The following is a 21,568-nucleotide window of genomic DNA, read 5'->3' on the forward strand; positions in this document are numbered from 1 at the left end:
TCTCCGATCATTTATAGCTGTTTAATGGTGTCTGATTTAAATGAAAATTGTGATTTTTATTGTGTTTGGTTTCATATTTACAGCTTTGTCAAATCAGATTCAGATTCTACAAGCAACTTAGTTGGAAAAAAATGTAGGGTAACGTGGACTTGAATAGTCATTGTCACATTTGTTATGTTATTATATTTATTTATTTTTTCAAATTAATAGATAAGTTTTGGGTAATGCTTTACAATAACAGTACATGAATAATAATGTGTAAATATGTAAGCTAAACATTACTTTATTCTGAATTAATAATGAGTTAATGCATCTGCTAATCATGAACTAATTTTCACTACAACACGAGTCACAAGAGTTTATCTGTAAATAATGGCTACCTTAATTACTTGTTAGTACATGATTGTTTATCTATTAATGTGTTAATTACCAAATTAGTTTATGCTTAATTTAACCATCACAAACTCATGATATGTTAATCAGACCCCCTAGTTTTTCACAATTCTGTGATCACTGAATACAATGCAAAATCAACAAAAAGTCGAAATTTTTTGCGATCCTGCAAAATTCCTAATTAATTCCTAAAATAATCACAAAAAATCTCATAAAACATCTGATTTCTAACCATATAATCAAATTATATTTATTTCAGTTTGCAATTTATTGTTTTACATGACTTATAGATGTTGCATAGGCAGCGCACGTGATGTATTTAAGTGTCTCTCAAAAAAAATGATGTCTCACCTGCGCCCTCACAATCATTACAATACATTACATGGAATAGAGGGCGGGGGTGAGTTTTCAGCCTGTGCAGAAAGCAGACGCAGATGAAGCACAAGTGATTTAAATGTGGTCACAGCAAAGATAAGATATAGACATCCTGTGGCGCGAATTTGGCATTTTGTGCGTTTGACGCGCTTCAGACTGCAAAAGAAAGTTGGAGCAATGGAACAGATGGAAATTGGTTGACAGCCGCTGGACGTGACCGAATTAAAGGTTATTATTGATGCTTTACATGTATGGATGGTATTATTGATAAATGTTTTCGTTTAACTTTTTCCCTGCAGTGAAAAACTAGGGGGTCTGTTTAATGTATAATTATTTCAAACCCAGGCTCATTCTGAAAACGTACCTCCACGGACATCTCTGGAGACCGCGAAATACGTCCCGGCGGCGGTTTTTCTGCAGTTTTTGTTCTCGCGAATCCGCCAGAGGTCGCTGTGTATGCTTTTTGAGATCTCAAATTTCCCTCGCGAGTGCCATTCGCGCCTGATATTCTCCTGTCTTTCTGACTGACTGAGCGAACGATCGGATGACCCACACTCCCCCTTCCCTAAACCCAACCAATTTTATTGATTGACCCGCCCACCCACTTCCCTAAACCCAACCAACACGTTTCAAAAGCAATCCAAAAAAATAAAAGCCCTCGTCTAATTTTTTTACCACGTTTTCAGATTTTACCACATTCTCACCCTGCTATTTCACTTGTTTGATTTATATTTTGGATTCTGTTTTTGTCTTACCTGCTTTCTGGAACCGCTCTTCACCGGATTCGCACCCCCGTCTTCGTGGTCAACTCCTCTTTGCATCTCAAATCCGCCAACATACGTGGCGCGCTAACGGGACAATCTGGTTGCAGCCGGAATGCCGTCCATACGGAGGTAAGCGGTAAGCTGGTAAGCACGAAAAGGAACAACTACAGACCGCCTCGTAGCGTTTGTTTAAAGAAATGAAATGCAGCCATACTTACCTCCGCCTACGTAATTCGCTGTCTCCAAAAACGTACGCAGGGCTACGTTTTCACTATGAGCCTGTGTTGATTATTTCATGACTTTACTTGGAGGGGCACATCACCATTAACCCATTATTAACCACTCATGAACTCCTTATAGATGTCCGTCTAGTGCGTTTACACTGAGTAACAATAGAAAAGTGGTCTGTCAACATCAACATGAACAGTTTAAACACAGGAGTTCATGAGTAGTTAAGGATAAGTTAATGGTTATGTGTCCCTCTAAGTAAAGTCATGTCATAATTATACATTAACAGCTCATGAGTTCATGTTGGTTACATTTAGCTTAAACTAAAATGTTAATTAATGCATTAATTAACAACATGTACTAACTAGTAATGAGGGTAGCCGTTATTCACACATGAACTCATGTGACTAATGTTGTAGTTAAAGTTAGTTCATGATTAGGGCATGCATTAACTCATTATTAGTCCAAATTAAAGTAATATTTAGTTTACATATTAACACATTATTATCCATGTACTGTTATTGTAAAGTATCACCATGTTTTGTAGTCTTTTGACTGTATAATGTCACAACAAACTTCTCCATGTTATATATACACGTATAGTGTGTTAATACACAAATGTAATGATGAAGTAAAGAAGCACAAATAATTATTTACATTAAACTGCTTAAAACAAACAAGCCAGACAAATATTTTCCAAACCAGGTAGATATGTAAAAATAGAGGTCCCACAAATTGAATGAATGATTCTGCAAAATGATTAAACCATCATCCATCTGTTTTTAAAAGTCGCATGCACACTTAAACACAGCATGACTCATTTATACATTACATTAGCGGACAAGAAGAGACTGCTGAGTCAGTGTGTGTGTGTGTTTTCACTGCCGTCTGCTTGGCACTGCTGCGTCTTTCGCTTCTACATGCGGAATGGTGCACTCAGAAATTTGGTTATCAAGGCTTAATCGCTCAGTCCGCACCCTGCCCCTTTTTGATGTGTTTCCTAGTGCTGCTTCCATCACCACTCCCGATGAACACATGGCGCGACAGGTAAAATCACGCCTGAGCCTCGCTGCCCCCGAACAATGCGTCCTACCAAATCCTCAGAGCCAACAGGGCTGAGTTGGGGGAATCTGTTGGCTCATGGATTCTGCTGGTCGTCCCGACAGGAAGTGAGGTGCTCGTTTACTAGCCAGGCGAGAAAGATGGGTGGCTTAGAAGGGCAGAATGACTTCCATTGTGTTCATTGTGAGGGGGCAGATTTGTGCCACAAACGAATTAGTCTAGTGCGTGTTAATGTGGCTGGAAGTCACTTTTTCCATCTTCATGGTGTTGTTAATATTGGTGCATGCAGGATTAAGCCTTATTAAAAGGAATGTGGAGGAAGGATTTGAGTCTTGAAGTGCCTGAAATGTTGGAGAGAAGAATGCTTAAGTTTTCCCAGTGCTGGGTTGCAGCTGGAAAGGCATCCGCTGTGTAAAACATATGCTGGATATATGTTTGCGATTCATTCTATTGATGATAAAGGGACTAAGCCAAAGGAAATGAATACATGAATGAATGCTTTTGTGTTTTTTTTTTTTTTATGGGGGGTGGGCTTCTGCTTGACTGGTGCATTTGGAACACAGTTCAGGTATGTTTGCTTAAGAAAATGCATGTTGCTATTGACAAAGGCAGCAGTTTTGTTCCTGGAGGTCATGCTTCCTTGCTAACTTCAGAGCTAATTAAATACACTAAACTATTCTAAGAAAGGCTAATCAAGGGCTGTGAATGAAATCAGCACACATAAATAGTGCACTATTTGAGGGAGCAGTCATTTCTAGTGGTGTCTGAAACACATTAGATGTGTCCCAAATTGCACACTTATACACTATTCTGTAGTATAAATAGTGTAAGCAGTGCATTCACACTGAAAACTCTAAAAATAATAAGTGCACATTAACTAATGCACTTATCCAGCCATTAAAATGAAGTTTTACTTCACGCACTTAACAGCCACTCGCTGCTTTGCTCAAGTAGCGGAAGAGGTGGAGCTTTTGGGCGCACATGTTGGATTATCTATTTTGAATTGTAAAAGCAGTATTCTCCTACGAGTGATTATAGCACCTGCCGATGGTGAATGTGGTTATACTGATGGAAGGTATTATTTGGTATTGTAAACGGTTTGTATTTCCGCTTAGTAAAAAAAACATTAGTCTTCCATTTGGGACAACAGTACAAACATATCCTATGCTGTTGAGTGTGTAAGTGCATAAATACATTGTGGATAAGTGCATGGTGTGTCGTTTGGGACACAGTTAGCGCACTCAATCAATCCCACGATACACTGCAATAACAAGTGTACAGATGTGGCCACAGAGATTGTGTGTTTCTTCACGCACAGTACTGCAATTTGACATGTGCTGGGCTTCAGCAGCAAAGGCTGCCTTTTCATTTTTCCATTGTTGGGCCAGTGCGAGCGAATGCCCCCCAAATCAAACAACCCGCCCAGGGGTGCATTTCTGAATACCATCGGTAGCCAACTAAGGTCACAAGTTCCATCGCTATAATAAATAAATATGAAAAAAACCCATAGCTACTGGTCAGTTTAAGATATTCCATAAAACACCTTATAGGCTAGGAGTCTTTTTTTTTTGCTTAAGGTCGCTCTTATGTTTCCCTTTTAAATTTAAAGGTGTTGCATAAAATAATAAAGTAGTTTTAAATTAATAAATGATATTGCTGCATCCTCCTTGTTGTTTCAATTATGCATAAAAATCTTTACACCATATCAAAGACACAGCAGCCAGCAACTTTCAGTTGTCGAGAGTTTTTGTCACATTTAAAAGGTGTGTTTGCGCATGAAACACGCGCAGGTGAAAGAGCTCTCACTTCACAGCTCCGTCTATGCCGCAATCAGCTGGGTTTCTTTCTTTATTTTGGAGATAATGAATACATATTTTTATTCAAATATGAATACAACAGAAAGACATAAAACTTTAAAAGTTACTTGTCTACTTTTGTAAGCTTAATAGTGTCTGATAAAATAGCCTAAGCTGTATTAAAATCATTAAAGAATTACAAATATCAGAATAATAAAAAACAGTAAATAAATAAAGCAATATAAAACAAACAAAAGCTAAACAATTCAGGCATATACAGAATAATAAAAATAATGTAAACCGTTTTAAGCCATTTTGAACTTTCATTTCACAAAGGCCTATCCGAAAGAATATTTTCTAAAAACAGTAAACAACGGAGGAGTTTTGAAATATAATTTTTAATGTATTTGAATAGGATATTTATTGAATCTTGCGCTTGCTTGCGTTACATACTCTAACTGCCCCCTGCTGGTCATGCCTTTGCTTGTGTTAGACCATTCTATGCTGTACCACGCAGTACTGCAGCATTGTGTGTGGTCACGTTCATCCACTCGCGCATTCTCAGTGGCCACATCTGTCGAACCAATGTACACTCAATGCCCATCTGACCACAAGATGGCCTCCACAGCTGATCCTATAGGTGTAAGTTAATAAACATATTATAATTTAATTTGTGAATAGTTACGTTTGTATACATGATGGAAATCAAATTGCGTTTTTTTAATTGCTAATAGACAGCTCGCTAAGTGTTTATTACTATCACAGGATCTAAATCTTATCAGTCTGAGGGATTTGTCAACAAGCTAAGCAATCTTCAGGATTACACGCAACGTCTAAATAGATGTAAATATACACGATCTCATGCAAGTTTCCATATAGCATTTTTTTTTTACATTTTGCACACCTGTAAGGACCTATGAAATATTGGCACGTCAATGTGTGCCATTTTAGCTTAATTAAAGAAACCCAAACTTTAAAGAATATCGTTAAGATTCTAAATTAACATACACTTTGTCATTTAGTTCCTGTTGTGCTAGGTTTTACACAAATTGTACTAATTTTGTACGCCCAAATGGTGTTCCAAGAAGTAAATTCATTCCCAATTACTGCGGTTGGAACATGCCAAAAAAGCAGGTACTTCCTCGGATAGTTCTAGGAATTATGAAAAAGTTTTTCTTGTGCAAAACCTCCAATGCTTATTAGCCCATTACTATGCAGTTGCTAAGTTGTTATTGTGCTCTGTTTGATGCTCAGAAGCTCCCTTCACATCCAAGCCATAATGAAAATATGATTTAAGTTTACCGCTTGGTCTTTTTAGCAGATTAATTGTCATCCTGCAAGGCCATCTAGTCCTACAATTACCTGGGTCACTCCACCAAGTGAGTTTATGCATTCATTGCTTGTTTTCTTGTTTGACTGCCCTTTACTGAAAACATCTGGGTATATTGGGCATATGTGTTGAGAAAAAAGAAACGGTTTTCACAAGACTGATAGCATTCAGTAACTGCTGAGAGATGTTTGATCATTATACTGCTAGTATATTGCTCAACTACACTCAGACCATGACTAATTTCTGGTGGTTTCCCAATGCCAACCACTTTTAAACCTCAAACCGAGACTGCACATCAGGTTTAGCCTCAGATTAAAAGCTGAGCTGCTTATGGCTGTTGTAGGCAAGAAGTTACACATTCCTTTCCACTCCATCACTGTCAGAGGAATAGCTTGAAGGATAAAATGAAACCATATTAAATGTTTAAGAAGAACTTCCTTCAAAAAACCTCGCAGCTATGTTAGTTGCTTTGAAACATCTGTACTTTCTACTGTCTTTTATGTATTCTTTTCACCATTTTGCTGTATTAATTCCTATGACAAATGAACAGTTATCACACAGATGAAAACTAATTGAGGGGAATGCATACAGGATTTTTATTGTTGTGACTGTAATTCAATTAAAGAGATAGCTCACCCAATAATGAAAATTCTGTCATTATTTACTCACCCATTGACTTGCTCCAAACTAGTTTGAGTTCTGTTGTTGTTTAATATACGGTACAAACAAAGTTATACTGAAGAATGTTGAAAACCGGTAGCATTGAAATCTATAGAACATCAAATACTATGGAAGTTGATGATTACCAGTTTCCACCATTCTTCAAAATATCTTCTTAGCACATCATGTATTTGTCAAGTACGATGCAATCTGGGATTAACATCTTTGTTGATCCTGGAACATCATTTTTGTTGGAAAATGTAATCCATACCTATTCCCTACCCCTAAACACAACCATAACTGTGAATTATTCCCAAAATCAGAGGGGAATAATAGTTGGATAACAATCATGTAGAAGTGAATAAACCTAACCTTAAGCCTAAACTTAACATAAACGGTAAAAATATCCATTAATTCTGATTGGCTGATTGGAATGTTGTTCCAGAATGTTAGTCCAGGAACATGTTCTATCTGATGAAATCAGGTTAGGGATCTTCTTATGTGTTCAAGAGAAGAACAAAACACAAACTGGTTTGATAAACCACTACTGGCACTTTGAAGTAAGTTCACTGTAATAAATATCAGTTAATTAACAGTTGGCTGCATGGTGGTACAGTGGGTAGCACATTCGCCTCACAGCAAGAAGGTCACGGGTTCAAGCCTCAGCTGGGTCAGTTGACGCTTCTGTGTGAAGTTTGCATATTCGCCCTGTGTTCATGTGGGTTTCCTCTGGGTGCTCCGGTTTCCCTGACAAGTCCAAAAACAAATGGTATAGGTGAATTGGGTGTGCTAGATTGTCCGTATGTATGTGTGTGAATGAGAGTGTATATGTTTCTCAGTGATGGGTAGGCCCACACACGGAATCTGCACGTGCAGATTTTTGGCCCATCATTAATTCTGCTTATTTACTTTTGTGTGTGTAAATTTATATTTATTCAGTTTTTTTAATTAATTACAGTAATATTATTGACTAATATGAAAATGTTCATCTGATTTATGTACAATGCAGTTTGTACAGTAATATTTCCGCCTTTTCGTAGATATTTTATATGAGAGATATGCTTTGTTTACCAAATTAAGTGGATCTAATTGGATTTGCATTTTAAACATTAAATAAAAGTTAAAAGATACTATTTTTTATTTCACATATTAAGGTTTTCGTTAGGAAACTCCCAAAATAATTCCGCAGTAATCTGCAGATTTTTACCAAAATTCTGCGCAGAAATAGCAAAAAACGTCCGCAGATTCCGTCTGGCCCTAGTGATGGGTTGCAGCTGGAAGGGTATCCGCTGTGTAAAACATAGGCTGTAAAAGTTGGTGGTTCATTCCACTGTGGCGACCCCAGATTAATAAAGGGAATTTAACAGGGATGGTCAAGTAAATTAGAGTTAAAACAAAAACAACAAACAAAAACAAAAAAAGTGTTTTTCTTGTTTGTCATTATACAGATGTTTTATTTTATATACAATTTATTGGTTCAAACTACTATAAATTTCAATAAAAATCAAATGCTGCCAGAGCAGATATAAATGACAGAATTAAAGATGCTTGAACTGTAACAGTGTTTAGCTGACGGTATAAAAGCCTATGTCATGTGTCTTATCACAACTGCCACCTTTTGCAGTACTCTGCAAAAATAACAAGGCTATAAAATTATGATAGCTGCATAATGGTGAGCTACAATTCAGCACAACCTTTTTACTGATGTTTCCAGATGTTACTTCATACATTATTCCATATTTTTTTATGTTATTACATAGCTTACATGGACTGAGGAAATGGTCAAATGATCACAGATTTGAGGTAATCACATTTTTTTGAAAAGCAAACAGCACTTCTAACAGATCTCCAATTCCATAAATGAGTGAACACAGCATTACAAATGTAAAACTGCGTTACCATCTTGAAGGGATAATTCACCCAAAAATGACATTTCTGTCATCACTTACTCACTCTTTGCTTGTAACAAGCAATCAGCAATTCTGTTCTCAATGTACAGTGATTACCTGTGTCAAAATAAAATGCTGGACTGTGTTGCCACCTTTTGGTCAGTATTGAGCATTACAGTGGAATTTGACAGTCATACACACGCCGGTCAAAAGTTTGGGATCAGTATGATTTTTATATGTTTTAAAATAAGCTTCTCCTGCTCACCAAGGCTGCATTTACTTCATTAAAAATACAGTACACATTGTAAAATAGTGAAATGTTACTGCACTATAAAATAACTGTTCAACGGTAGTTTATCATTCATTCATTACTTAAGTCTTCAGAGTCACATGATCCCTCAGAATCACTCTAATATTTATTATTATTATTATTATTATTATTATTATTATTATTATTATTATTATTATTATTATTATTATTATTAATAATAATAATAATAATAAAAATAATAATGGTAATAGTAATAAAAGCAATAATGACTGGAGCAATAATTTAATTTGAAACTAATAAATAAATATTTAATAAATACTTATTTAACAATTGAATTTTTTTTTACATTTAATAAATTCTGCCTTGATGAACAGAGTAATTTTATTTAAATAAATAAATAAAATTAATAAATAAAAAAAAAACTGACCCCAAACTTTTGACCGGTGTACACACTGGCAAAATAAATATTACAGATTATGCAACTTTGTTTTATTTCATGTGTCATTTTTTTCAGATTTTACTCTAAAAAAGACAAATATCAGCAATGTTGGACGAGTAGTAAAAATCTAATCTAATTGTAGGTTTGTTTGTATGTGTTACCCAGTGCAGACAGAAACCTCAAGATAATTTTATAAAAGGGTTTGTGCTGCATTTACACAGATGTTATTTTCTAAACCTTACAAATGAAAACTGGATTAAAAAGCGACTCATTGATGACTTCTAATTCTTCTGTCTATCTTTGTCGCCATCTAGGGGCAACCGGGAGAACTTGGACCAGTGGGGAGCAGTGGTCCTGAGGGTTTCTATGGGGGCCCGGGACCAGTTGGGCCAAAAGGAGAGCAGGGCCATATAGGACGTAAAGGGCCTTCTGGACCAAATGGAGATAAGGTCAGCTTAATGTGGCACATGAGTGGACTTCTGTTGCAGATTTCATTTTTTATTTGATGAAAAATGACTGAATGTAATGGGATGTTTACATAAGCACATGCATGATCGTATTGGGTCCAAATACAGGAATCAGTGTGTAGTACATAAAATAGTGGAAAAGGCCTTTTCATGTGTTTTACGTATATTCTGACAGGGTCCAATGGGTGTTCCTGGTTATCCTGGTAATGATGGTGTTCCTGTGAGTATATAGTTGTTGTCTCCTAATGTAGCTTCACTCTTTTCTGAAAATTATTCATTAAGCTGTCTTTTACTTTTTTATGCAGGGACACCCTGGTCAGGAGGGGCCCAGGGGGCCTCCAGGTCTGGACGGGTGTAATGGCACACAAGGGGACACCGGTGACAGGGGCCTTGATGGGTATTCTGGTATTCCTGGTTCTCGAGTAAGTTATAGGCTTTGTTTGCATTTGAAGAATATTTCTGAATATTTAATATTAATAATAATAGCAGATTCAACTAATAAAGTAGAAGCTAGCTTCTCAGTTTTTATAGCAACATTGGAAAATAAGTTTTTCGGATCACATGTGTTTTATTTAAACAGCCCCTATTATGCATTAAAATGTCATATTTTGGTTTTGGGGGTCTCCAACAACAGGCTGATATGCATGCAAGGTCAAAACACTTTCATTGTCTTATAATATGCATTTATCTTTACCTAATTATCCCAACAACTCCCATATGGTTTGTTCAGTGATTCATTTGCTCCCAAACCTCTCCTTAGCGCGATGCTAATCTGCGCTGATTGGTCCGATGACCCAGTTTGTTATGAGTGGTTGACTGGGTTCAGCATGAGACAAATAGAAATGCCCAGCACAGCTTATCAACAAGTAGTCAGAGTGCAGAGTGTATGTGTGAGCCTAATGCAGGAGAGCATTAAAGCAATGCAGTTAAACACCAGCATATTGCACTTTTCTTAACCATAAGTAAAAACAGTGACACACATTCAGAAGTGGCAAAAACTGAACTATTTTGAAACTTGTTCACCGCACGTTTTTTTAGGAACAGCTGACGGTGGCCATAGCAATTACAAACGGCAGTGGATCTCTAGCTCACAAACACATTTAAATCCGTAAACAAAGTGGCACACGCAGCATTTTTAATGTGGTCTTAGACGTGATATGAGAATACAAAGAGTTAACCAGGTACAGTACCAGCGGTTACAAGTAACAAAACACAATTAAACACATAATTTCTAAGCTAGAGAAAACAAGGAAGAAGCCATTTTAATCTCACTTAAGCTATTTACACTTGTGAAATGGAGGAAGAAACTGATCCATGAATTGTGTAATGATAAAGTTCCTGTTAAGCTCTGACAAAGTCCCATACATCAATAGTCTTTTCTGATTGTCTTCCTTTAACAAATGTCCGACGAATGCCCCGTTCTAAGCATGTGGATTGCTGAAGCACTCATCAGAAAATTTTTGGGAACACAGCACAAGGCTGGGGCTATATTGTTTATTTTTGTCAAAAATAAACTTCAGCCACTGACTCTTCACAGCCTCATGTTTGGGTAGGGAAAATAACACTAACTTTTCCTCACACTTCAGAGCACAGTATCTTCGCGACATGATTGAGCCAGGATCTGCTACAGCGTCTTCCACTTTTTCCTTCTACAGTGTTTGTGAGCAGGGCCTAGAAATAATTCAATTTTCCTGGGTCTTCGTGCGCAGCAAATGGGCGGGGCTTGTCATCACGGCTAAAGACTTGTTACAGCAGCAATTAATTCGAACCACTATGAGTCGACTCTTTTATAGATGAATCAATAGTTTTAAACATGGTGCACTTTCTGATTTAAGCTAGATAATTCACTACACTTAGAGCTGTGTTATACACTGCATGGAAGGTCATTTTCAAATTCATATATTAGAGATTTTCACACTGCTCTTAACTCTGGGTTATTGTTATTCTAAACCAGGGATGCCCAAATTTTTTCGTATGAAGGTCCAAAAACCATATCTCATTAATGGCCGTGGGCCGAAGATAAATATACCAAACTACTTTACATTAAAGTTGCTATGGGTAAATTCCTAGTTCATATTATTTTTTCGTAATATTAAAAAATAAATAGAAAACATTCATTTGAATCGTATTAACTAATGCAGTATAACTTGATAAAATGATAACTTATTCCAATAAAAACATGAACAATCACATTTAAAACACAGTGGAGTTCAATGATGATTACACTAATCAAGCAGAATCTGCCTTTGGCTTGATTTGATCAAAGTCTCAGCACTGCACTCTACAAACTAAATATGATTAATTTACACAATTTAAATTGAAACAGGCGGTTCATTCCGCTGTGGCAACCCCTGATTAATAAAGGGACTAAGCCGAAAAGAAAATGAATGAATGAATAAATTGAAACATATAATTTCACAATAAAAAATGACAATCTCTAAGCCATTCTCAGATGGGATGGCGGGCCAAATCAAAGGTTACCATGGGCCAACTTTGGCCTGCAGACCCTAGTTTGAGCATCTCTGTTCTAAATACTACTTTAAGCTCTAGGTAAATCAATGTTTCACACTTAAGATATGTACAAACAGTTTTAAAAAAAAGTTTATGTGTTGTAAACTCAAACACCTGATTATGTAATAGTGCAATACTTGGTTACTGATTTTATAGTTGCAAAGCTATAAAATGGATGTCATAAAAGTTTTATATGCACATCAGTTTTTATATTTACACTTTTTTTCACTTGCTTTTAGGGATTTCCTGGTCCAAAGGGTCAAAAAGGAGAACCATCCTATCTAAATATTCCCAGCCAAGTAAGTTACATGAAGTCAAATCACACATGACAGCATTCTATTTGTACACACACTCATCCACACATACAGTCCTACAGCTGTGTCATTTACTGCCAGCCCTGTTAATAATATGTGTTGTGAGGCGGTTGTAAATCTGGGTGTGGAGTGCAGACCTGTCTGGGAAAATCCCTCAGTCATTTTCAACACCTCGTGCATCTTTTATATTACCTGTAGGTTTTAAATCTTCTCAGGTGGGCCATGTGTGTGGACCATTGTCCTTAAAATGAAAGTTCACCCAAAAATTAAAATTGTGCCATCATTTTCTTACCCTCCACTTGCTCCAATCCTGTTTGAGTTTCTTTCTTCTGTTGAACGGGAGATATACTGAACAATGCTGGATACAACTAAATTTAACTTTCATATTATCTTTTTATTTATTGATTGATTTATTTTTGTTCCTACTGTGGATGACAGTGGCAGCTTTTTCCAGAATTCTTTTGTTTATAAGTTTAGAACCACTTTAAGGTGAGTAAATAATGAAACATTTTCATTTTTGGGTGAATTATCTCTTTAAAGATATAATATAAATATATTACATTTCCGACTGTTTTAAAACAGGTGAATATCAATAATCTTCATTTATTTAACATTTAGTAAATAATAACTGGTGCCTAAAAACATTTACCTCACTCATTAAGCTGCATTCAGTATTCAGAAAATGTCTGTGTGACTCTAGGCTACTAATACTATGGTTGGAAACTGAGAAAAATAAATAAATAAATGTCTAAATAATGTCTTTATTTTCATGTTTAGAGCTGCTTTTAAGGTCATATTACAGCTTTAAAAATGCTGCTGAAATGAACTGAATTAACCTGGAATCTGAACCAGACTGAATGCTAATATTGTTCTGCATTCAGAGCTGCTTTACAGCTGAAATTGATGAACTTTACTACAGAAACTCTGCCAATGTCATGCTTATTATTGTGTAGGATAATAATTTAGTTTCAAATCAAATAATTACGCTAGTAAATAAATACCATACGATTAGAAGTAAATAATGGTTGTTTGTTACCCAAAATCTCTGACAGCTTTTGTTTCCCATTTGAAACTTGAAATCTTTAGTCCTCCTTAAATTGTTAACTTTGCAATGTAGTGGCACAGTGGGTAGCACGTTCGCCTCACAGCATAAAGGTCGCTGGTTCAAGCCTCGGCTGGGTCAGTTGGCAGTTGGAGTTTGCATGTTCTCCCTGTGTTTGCGTGGGTTTCCTCCAGGTCCATTGGTTGCCCCCACAAGTCCAAAGACATGTGGTATAGGTGAATAGGGTATGCTAAAATTGACTGTAGTGTGTGTGAATGGGTGTGTATGGGTGTTTCCCAGTGATGGGTTGCGGCTGGAAGGGCATCCGCTGCATAAAACATATTCTGGATAAGTTGGTGGTTCATTTCGCTGTGGCGACCCCAGATTAGTAAAGGGATTAAGCTGACAAGAAAATGAAAGAATGAATGAAATTGCTATATTGAACTGTTTCTTTAAAATTTTTAGTTTCTTTCTGTTCATTTTCTATTATTATGTTTAAAAACAAATATCACATTTTTGTAACAACAAATTCTTTGTAATGTCCTTAGAATATTCTCACCCAAGGCCCTCCAGGTCCACCGGGATACCCAGGTCAAATTGGGCCCAGAGGTCCTGATGGATTTGATGTATGTACTCTTTCTTTGTATTTGTATGTATTCTTTCTTTCTTTCTTTCTTTCTTTCTTTCTTTCTTTCTTTCTTTCTTTCTTTCTTTCTTTCTTTCTTTCTTTCTTTCTTTCTTTCTTTCTTTCTTTCTTTCTTTCTTTTCTTTGTCTGTCTGTCTAGATAGACATGTGTACTGTATGAAGACTGTAGTTTCACCATTTTCTTCCTCCACAGGGTCTGCCTGGTCTACCTGGTCCTCCTGGACCTCCAGTAAGTTCCGATCTTCAAGAAAACATTTTCAAACATCATGGTTTACATAAAGCAATATTATTATCACTTTATCCTCCTTTTAGACAGAGGGCAGTATGCAACTGTAAATTCACTTCTGAGGGCATTTACTTCAGAATGAGAGTAACTCATTACCATAGACTGTAAAAGATATGGACGTAGTATCTGGGACGTCACACATAGGTTTCTGAAGGGCGCAAATGAAGCTACAAGTAAGCGTGGCCAACTGTGACCATTTTGTTTTTGTGTCATCGGCAAAGAGATGGAGCGTGAGCTGAGCTACAGATGCCTGTTTGTATTTTGCTTAAGCAGGCTTTTCTTTGGGAGAAATGCTTAATACTTCATTACCTGCGATTCATTTGTGTTCTGACCACATGTGCATGGTTGTACAATTTATCAATAAAGTGTTTAGTCTTTTAAAAACCCTGTTGTAACACATTGAGCCACTAAGCATTGTTCTTATGACGTTGTTCTACAGGAGGAAAACGTGAATTACATCCAAATACTTCAAATATAGTCTGTTAGTAAATGCAAGGCTATTGATGAAATCCAGACATAACACACTGACTGTTTTAGAACCTACAGCTAATCAATCTGTCAGATTCTGGAGTGCATTACAGCACTAAAGAAAAGTCTTAAGTAAAACAAATACATTTATAGAAATGGTATATAAGCATATAATTTCACTTACCTGGGAAATGGAGGACACGTGGATGGTTTGTGAGCACAATTAGGTGCACACAGCATGCCATATCATCTGATAATTGTAGGAAATAATTCCAAAAAGAATCTGACAGTGTAAAGCCACATAAAACAAAACAAAATACAGTGTATAAGCCGAGCTCAGCAGCTAATCAGCTGAGGTGAAGTGACAGCGAGCAGTGAGACCTAGCTGTCACTCAAGTGGCCACGCCCTTAATTATGCAGACTTTTATAACTTAATATAAATGAAATAGACAAGTTATAAAAAAAATTACTTCTCTCACAGTTGTCATGAAGTGTAACATTAACTATATACACCATAACCATCTTTGTACCAGGCTGTAAACATGATTTTATCAGCTGTAAAATTGGCCAATTTAGCATTGCAGTCAGAGAACATCTGGATATCCTGGAGCCAGCCCCCAAAGGCCAGTCGATGAATTGCAGTTTCAGTTACTTCCATATTGGCTTCACGATGGAGAGCGTGTGGTTGCTGCTTGCTCACTACAGATGCCTTACATCTACAGCCGTCTGTTTCCAATTGTAACTTGTGAAAGCATCAACAAACCCTAACTCCAGAGTGGATAAAAATAACCATGCCTGCATCTGAATGTCTTTGCTTATTTTTTAGGGAAGTCCAGGTCAGGGATACAAAGGGGAGCCAGGAGAAAAGGTATAGGATTCATCCGCTTTCCTGCTAATAAGCAGTCTCCAAACATTCACCATTAGCATAATTAGCTTATCTGCTATTCCTATGAAATTGTCTATGTATTTGTTCTGTAATTACAGGAATTTTACAGTAGATTTAGATATATCTATTTCTGAGTCCTGGGTGTTTTTATTGCCTGTTTGTTTGATGCTTTCTCTTTACTGCAGATGTATTGCATGTGTTTGTTAATGTTTGAAGCCATTGCAATTGGCCTAACACAGAAAACAAACACTTCTCTGAGTGTCTTTGATGTTAAGACCCCAAGAAATTGCTTGATGAGTTCAGTTTTCTGTCTTGTGATGACAAATTTCATATTGAAACAGTAAATCTGGGTAGGGTATGAATTTTTCAAATAGTAATTTGGATTTATTTGTGTTGAAGTCATTAACCATGATTTGGTACTTACTGGTTGGTTGCTAAGAAAGCAATGTTTTCATTTTAAAGAGCATTTGATTGGACAGAATATGTTTACTGCAAGATGAATCATCAATATCTTTGCTCTCGTTCCTGGAGGAGAAATACTAAAATACCTAAATGCTTGCATGTGCTAAATGTTTTGATTTGATTTCAATAGCTTGAACGCTAACAGACATGGACTAAAAGCCCCCCCCCCCCCCCCCCCCCCCCCCCCCCCCAATCTCTGTGACAAGACTGGCACACTCAGAGAATGTTTATAATGTAATGATGAATAATAATATTTTAGTCTGCTGAGGGGTTTAATTAATAACTAACTAGCGGACTTTTGGATTAGATATTTAAAAGTTCATACAGCTTTTATCTTTTACAGTCACCCTTTCATTCTGCTTCTAGAATTTCTTCTTGTTTAGCCTCTTTTCCAAATAGCATGCCTGTCTTCTATCGCTTTATTTTTTAACCCAACCACACTTCACCCTTCTCAACACACACCACACCTAATAAAAGCCTTTTCCTGTAATATAAGGAAATGTATCTGTATGGCATGTTCAACATGGAAATCACTGTTGAATCTTACTAATAAGCATGATAATGGTACAAAGTGGTACAAATGTATTTTCCTCTACTTTTGAATGGCAGATAACAGAATCCATAGGTTGCATAATTAACAGTACTGTAATTTTCATCATGTATTGTAAAAATCAATTTTGCCATATTGCATGTGGATTCTCTGATCTGCTCATTCAGTTTGCTGTTTTTGAGTGGTCTGTGCTGGTGCTGGAATCACCTGCTCCAACCTTCTGTGTGCCTTTGTTTCCTTTGGTTGGAATATTTAACAAGAGAAGGACCAGCTACTTCTATATCAAATTAAAATAAACACCTGCTGCGAAAATGTGCATGCGTTTGTAGCAGTAACCATTACAAAATGAGCCCTTGGTGTATGACTTTTCATATCTACTTTTCTGTCACTTTATCTTTCTTTCCTGTCTGTTCTGTGTAAAATCATGTTCTTTATGTTAATCATGTTTTCCAGTAAAATAAATAATAAATAAAAGACCCCATCACAATCACAATTAGATTTGTGTTTTTAGTCCATGCAGGTTAGCGTTAGTAGTTTAGTGTTTCTTTTTTATTAATCAGGTATACTAAAGTAATGACATTTTACGTTACTGTCTGAATCTACAGTAAGTGTAAAATGATATTTCTACAGCAATTTGTTGCTGAAATACAATCATTTGTACAGTGGCTTTACCAATCTGATGTGCCAAAACCTTGCAGTAATGTAAATTTAAAACGTTTTTTTGTTTTATTGACTTCTTTCTGCTGTTGAAACTTTTACTGAGTGATTTCATGTGGCACAAGATATCTATTTGGTTATTTTGTGCTATACTTTGTGCATTTATTAACAGAGCCCATTTATTTTCACTCTGTCCTGACATTTTAGTTGAGGCAAAAATTCAGTGATCTGCCAAACCTTGAAAGGCATTTATTGTTTTAGTTTCATCATTAAATTAATGTCATTTGAAAGATGATTTATTTCTATATAATTTATTTCTTTGTATCTAAAGTGACAAAACATGCATTCCTGAAAATATTAAATGAGTTATACACACGTTAAATTGTTGCAAAGTTTTATTAAAGCATCAACTTAAACAAATCAAGTCCCACCCTAGGAATTGGGGTCTCCAGTAGGACCCAGAGTGATCCTTTTGGTTCACTGTAGTTTAATGGGTGAATGTTTTTTTTTTTTTCTGATTACACATTTCATCTGTTTACAACTCCTATAAACTCACGTTTTAGTTTATATAATTTAAAAAGCATTATAATGACCATGTGTTTCATATACTAATGTATAACTACAGCCATAGTCATTATTACTATTACAAAGTTTATCAAGTGTAAGAATGTCTTGGTTACTGTCGTATCCCTAGTTTCGCAGGTTCGCCTGAGATGGGGGACTTAACGGTGGCTGAATGACGCAAATGGGATCACAAAAAGAAGGATCATGCATAGCTTGCACTGATACCCAAGACGTGGGGTAACCAAACGGGCATACCAAACAACTTAATGGGCCATGCACCTGGCACCATTGCTGTGTAGGGTGTTGGAGGCCTCTGAGAAACTCCCTAGGATTTACCAGATGGGGAACTCACTTAGCAGTGCAGAATAAGCACACACATCTCCGGGTTAGGGAGAACAGCGGAGCAAGTGTTTTTTGACACTAAGCTTTGTTTCCTCCTGATTTATTGGTACTACCTAGCAACCGAGAGGAAACCGGCTCCACTGTAAGATTGTAAATTCTTGTGAATGTATTAGGCATCACTCAGCCTACAGCTCTACAGATGTTTGTTAGAGGGGGCCGCATGCTAACACCCAAGATAAGGCAACACTTCTTGTTTAGTGCGCTCTCACTCCCAGGGACATGGCTCGCCTTGGCTATGAAATGCGTGGGTGATGGCATCTACTATCCAGTGGGCCAAAGCCTGCTTTATAAGGTACTTCCCTTTTGCCGACCACCGTAACAGATAAAGAGCTGCTCAGAGGATCTTATGCTCTGAGTGCGGTCCACATAAAAGCACAGGACACAGCAATGAAAGGGCAGGCATCGCTTGCAGGTTCACTACCTGGTCTTTAAAGGGAGTAGTAGCAACCTTGGGCACATAGCTGGTCCGGTTCTCAGAATAACCTGAGAGTAGGCCAGCCTAAATTCCAGGCAACATTCGCTGACCAAAAATGCCCCTGTCACCATGAGACTACATGGACAGAAATCTTAAATATACTGAGTCGGACCCCGACTGATCTCTCTGCAGACCCCCAAGGACTACAGAGATACCCCAAGAGGGCATGAGAGGAGGCGGCATGGATTTAATCGCCTCAAACCTCTGAGGAACCGGATGATGAGGTTTTGCTTCCCAAGCGTGCTACCATCCACCGCTTCATGGTGAGTGGAGATGGCAGCAGTGTACAAGGAGACAACCTGCGCTCCAGCTTATCCTGAAGGAAGGATAACACAACACTGATCTGACATGTCCAGGAATCTTCTTGATGAGAAGCGCACCACACAGTGAATAGACCACCTCAGGGCATAGGTATGCCTTGTAGAGAGTGCTCTAGTGATGGTGTAAATCACCAAAGCCAATAGGTCACCTAGAGGTATATGTATCAAATGTGGGGCTTCCAGAAATCTGGGCATTGTCCCAGAGGGTGTGAGTCAGTGCATCCATCCTGAGGGGGGCCTCGGTCAGGGAATAAAACAACTGGCAATCAGCCAAACTAACCTGGGCTTCTTTGAAGTACTCCCATATCAGCTACACTGCACTGGGGTGGAGTCTCCATTCTCGGGGAAGCATCAGCTGCTGTGACAGCCCATTGGCTGCATGGGATGTGAACAGCAATCAATTTCAACTGAGTGTCACTCCAGTGAAGCACATGGCAAGTGAGCTGAGACATGCAGCGGGAGCGTATACTACCCATACGGATGATATACTTTACCGCAGCCATGCTGTCTGTCCTGACAAGCACGTGTTTCCATTCCAGCACAGATCGAGACCGGCGGAGAATGACAAACACTGCCAATTGCTTCTGGCAATTGATATGCCAATGCAACTGGGGTCCGGTCCTGGAACCTGCAGCTGCATGCTAGTTGCACATGGCCCCCCAGCCCATACTGGAAGCATCTGTCAATATGTCAGCATGCCTGTGCAAAGAGCACCCTGGCCCATAGAATGACAAGGACTGTCCAGATACTTAAGGTTCAGTGACGCAGTGGGGTGATGGTCACCCACTTTTTGACAGGGTGCACCGTCATGGAGATTGAGTCCAGCTCTCTCCCAAGATAAGAGAGGCTCTGCTTGCGGGGAGAGCTTGCTCTTTTCCCAGTTGACCCAAAGCCCCAACAGTTCGAGATGCTGGAGCACCATATCCCTGTGCATAATCAACTGATCCCTAAATTGTGCTTAAATACCCTTGGCTTCCCCTGGCAGATATGCACGATGTTTACAAATATCACTTCTTTGACACATCGAAATACAGTACTAGGCTGGCCAATTCGACAACACTGTTGGGAACTTTACCCAGGAGTTCTCAGCAGTGAAAGAACAGTCAAGCACGATGGAGCAGGTCATCTTCCGGTGGGCTCAGAAGACTGCTCCTCGCCGAGCCCATTTAAGCTGGCTGCTCCTCACTAAAAGTGTCTTCCTGTGGCTCGAAGATTTGCTCTGACTTGGTGGTCATGAGAGCATATTCGGTCACTGTGCGGAGTTCATACATCAAGTTCATCTTCTAGTCTCCACCAATGAAGAACACATACACAAAGAATATTTATCAACTTCGATGTTAAATAACTACCTCTTATAACAGAATCATTTATAACATATTAAGCATATGAAAGTATTATTTTATACAGTAAAATTGACATTTAGTCACAGCTTTCAAGTAACACCAATCTTTCAATTCTCTTGAATGGGTCTAAAGATCCCAATCATTCCAGTTTTACTCTAAAGAGGGATAACACTAAGGTCAACATATAATCTAGGCCCTTAAAAACAATTTCAGCTTTAATATTATCAAACAATATCATTTTAGTTTGAACTTTCTTCAAATGCTCTCTAAAATGATGTTTTACAGCTGACTGCTGACCAACAAATATTGTATCATATCATGGTTTGTTGCTCTGACTTAACCGAAGCTTATCCAACGTCAATGCAAGTCTTGCTGCAACTGGAATTAAAGGCAACATGAGGAAAACAACATTCTTCAAGCAATGAAATGGGGTCTTTTGGATAAAGTTAATAATTTTTTCCCAGTTTTTCTTGTGGGTAACTAACTACTAAATTTGGTTAAATGTTTTACGTTTGGTAAAAACTCAAATTTGATTTGCTAATGCAGTGAGAATAACGCACTTAAGATATATATGTTTTTTTGTATTTGTTTGTTTATTATTGGAAAAAATAGACATACTTCTAAAGAATTAGATTTTTGCAGTGTTTCCACTCATTCTTCTTATTGCTTTCTTTCCATTTGTACACATTCTCTCTCACTCATCCTTGTAAAAGCTTGGGCTCTAATATGTCAAATGTCTGTGTTGTGGATCTCAGGGGGATGTTGGTCCACAAGGAGTCAGGGGCAATCCGTCCGTTCAGTTTAACGCACCAGCAATAAGCACTATCAACAAAGGAGAAAAGGTAACACACAGAGCGGTGATGCCAACCCAGGGAGGGGCACTGCCAGGCTGAGAGATGAATGTTGGAGAAGAGAGGAGCGATGAACCACATCATCACTCCAGAGAAAAAATCTGGAATGTTTTGACT

At 37.7% G+C, this 21,568-nt stretch overlaps 1 protein-coding gene across 1 annotated transcript in view; it reads left to right on the forward strand.

The window, feature by feature from the left end:
* col4a6 (collagen, type IV, alpha 6) overlaps positions 1-21,568 on the forward strand; it is a 173,237-nt gene that overhangs the window by 108,285 nt on the left and 43,384 nt on the right. The window contains 8 exon segments of the mRNA XM_056462133.1: positions 9,522-9,656; positions 9,850-9,894; positions 9,980-10,096; positions 12,425-12,484; positions 14,090-14,167; positions 14,381-14,416; positions 15,768-15,809; positions 21,356-21,442. Coding sequence (XP_056318108.1) covers positions 9,522-9,656; positions 9,850-9,894; positions 9,980-10,096; positions 12,425-12,484; positions 14,090-14,167; positions 14,381-14,416; positions 15,768-15,809; positions 21,356-21,442 — 600 coding nt within the window.

The sequence above is a fragment of the Danio aesculapii genome, chromosome 7 (genome assembly GCF_903798145.1).
Source record: "Danio aesculapii chromosome 7, fDanAes4.1, whole genome shotgun sequence".
In the NCBI taxonomy this organism is placed as follows: Eukaryota; Metazoa; Chordata; class Actinopteri; order Cypriniformes; family Danionidae; genus Danio; species Danio aesculapii.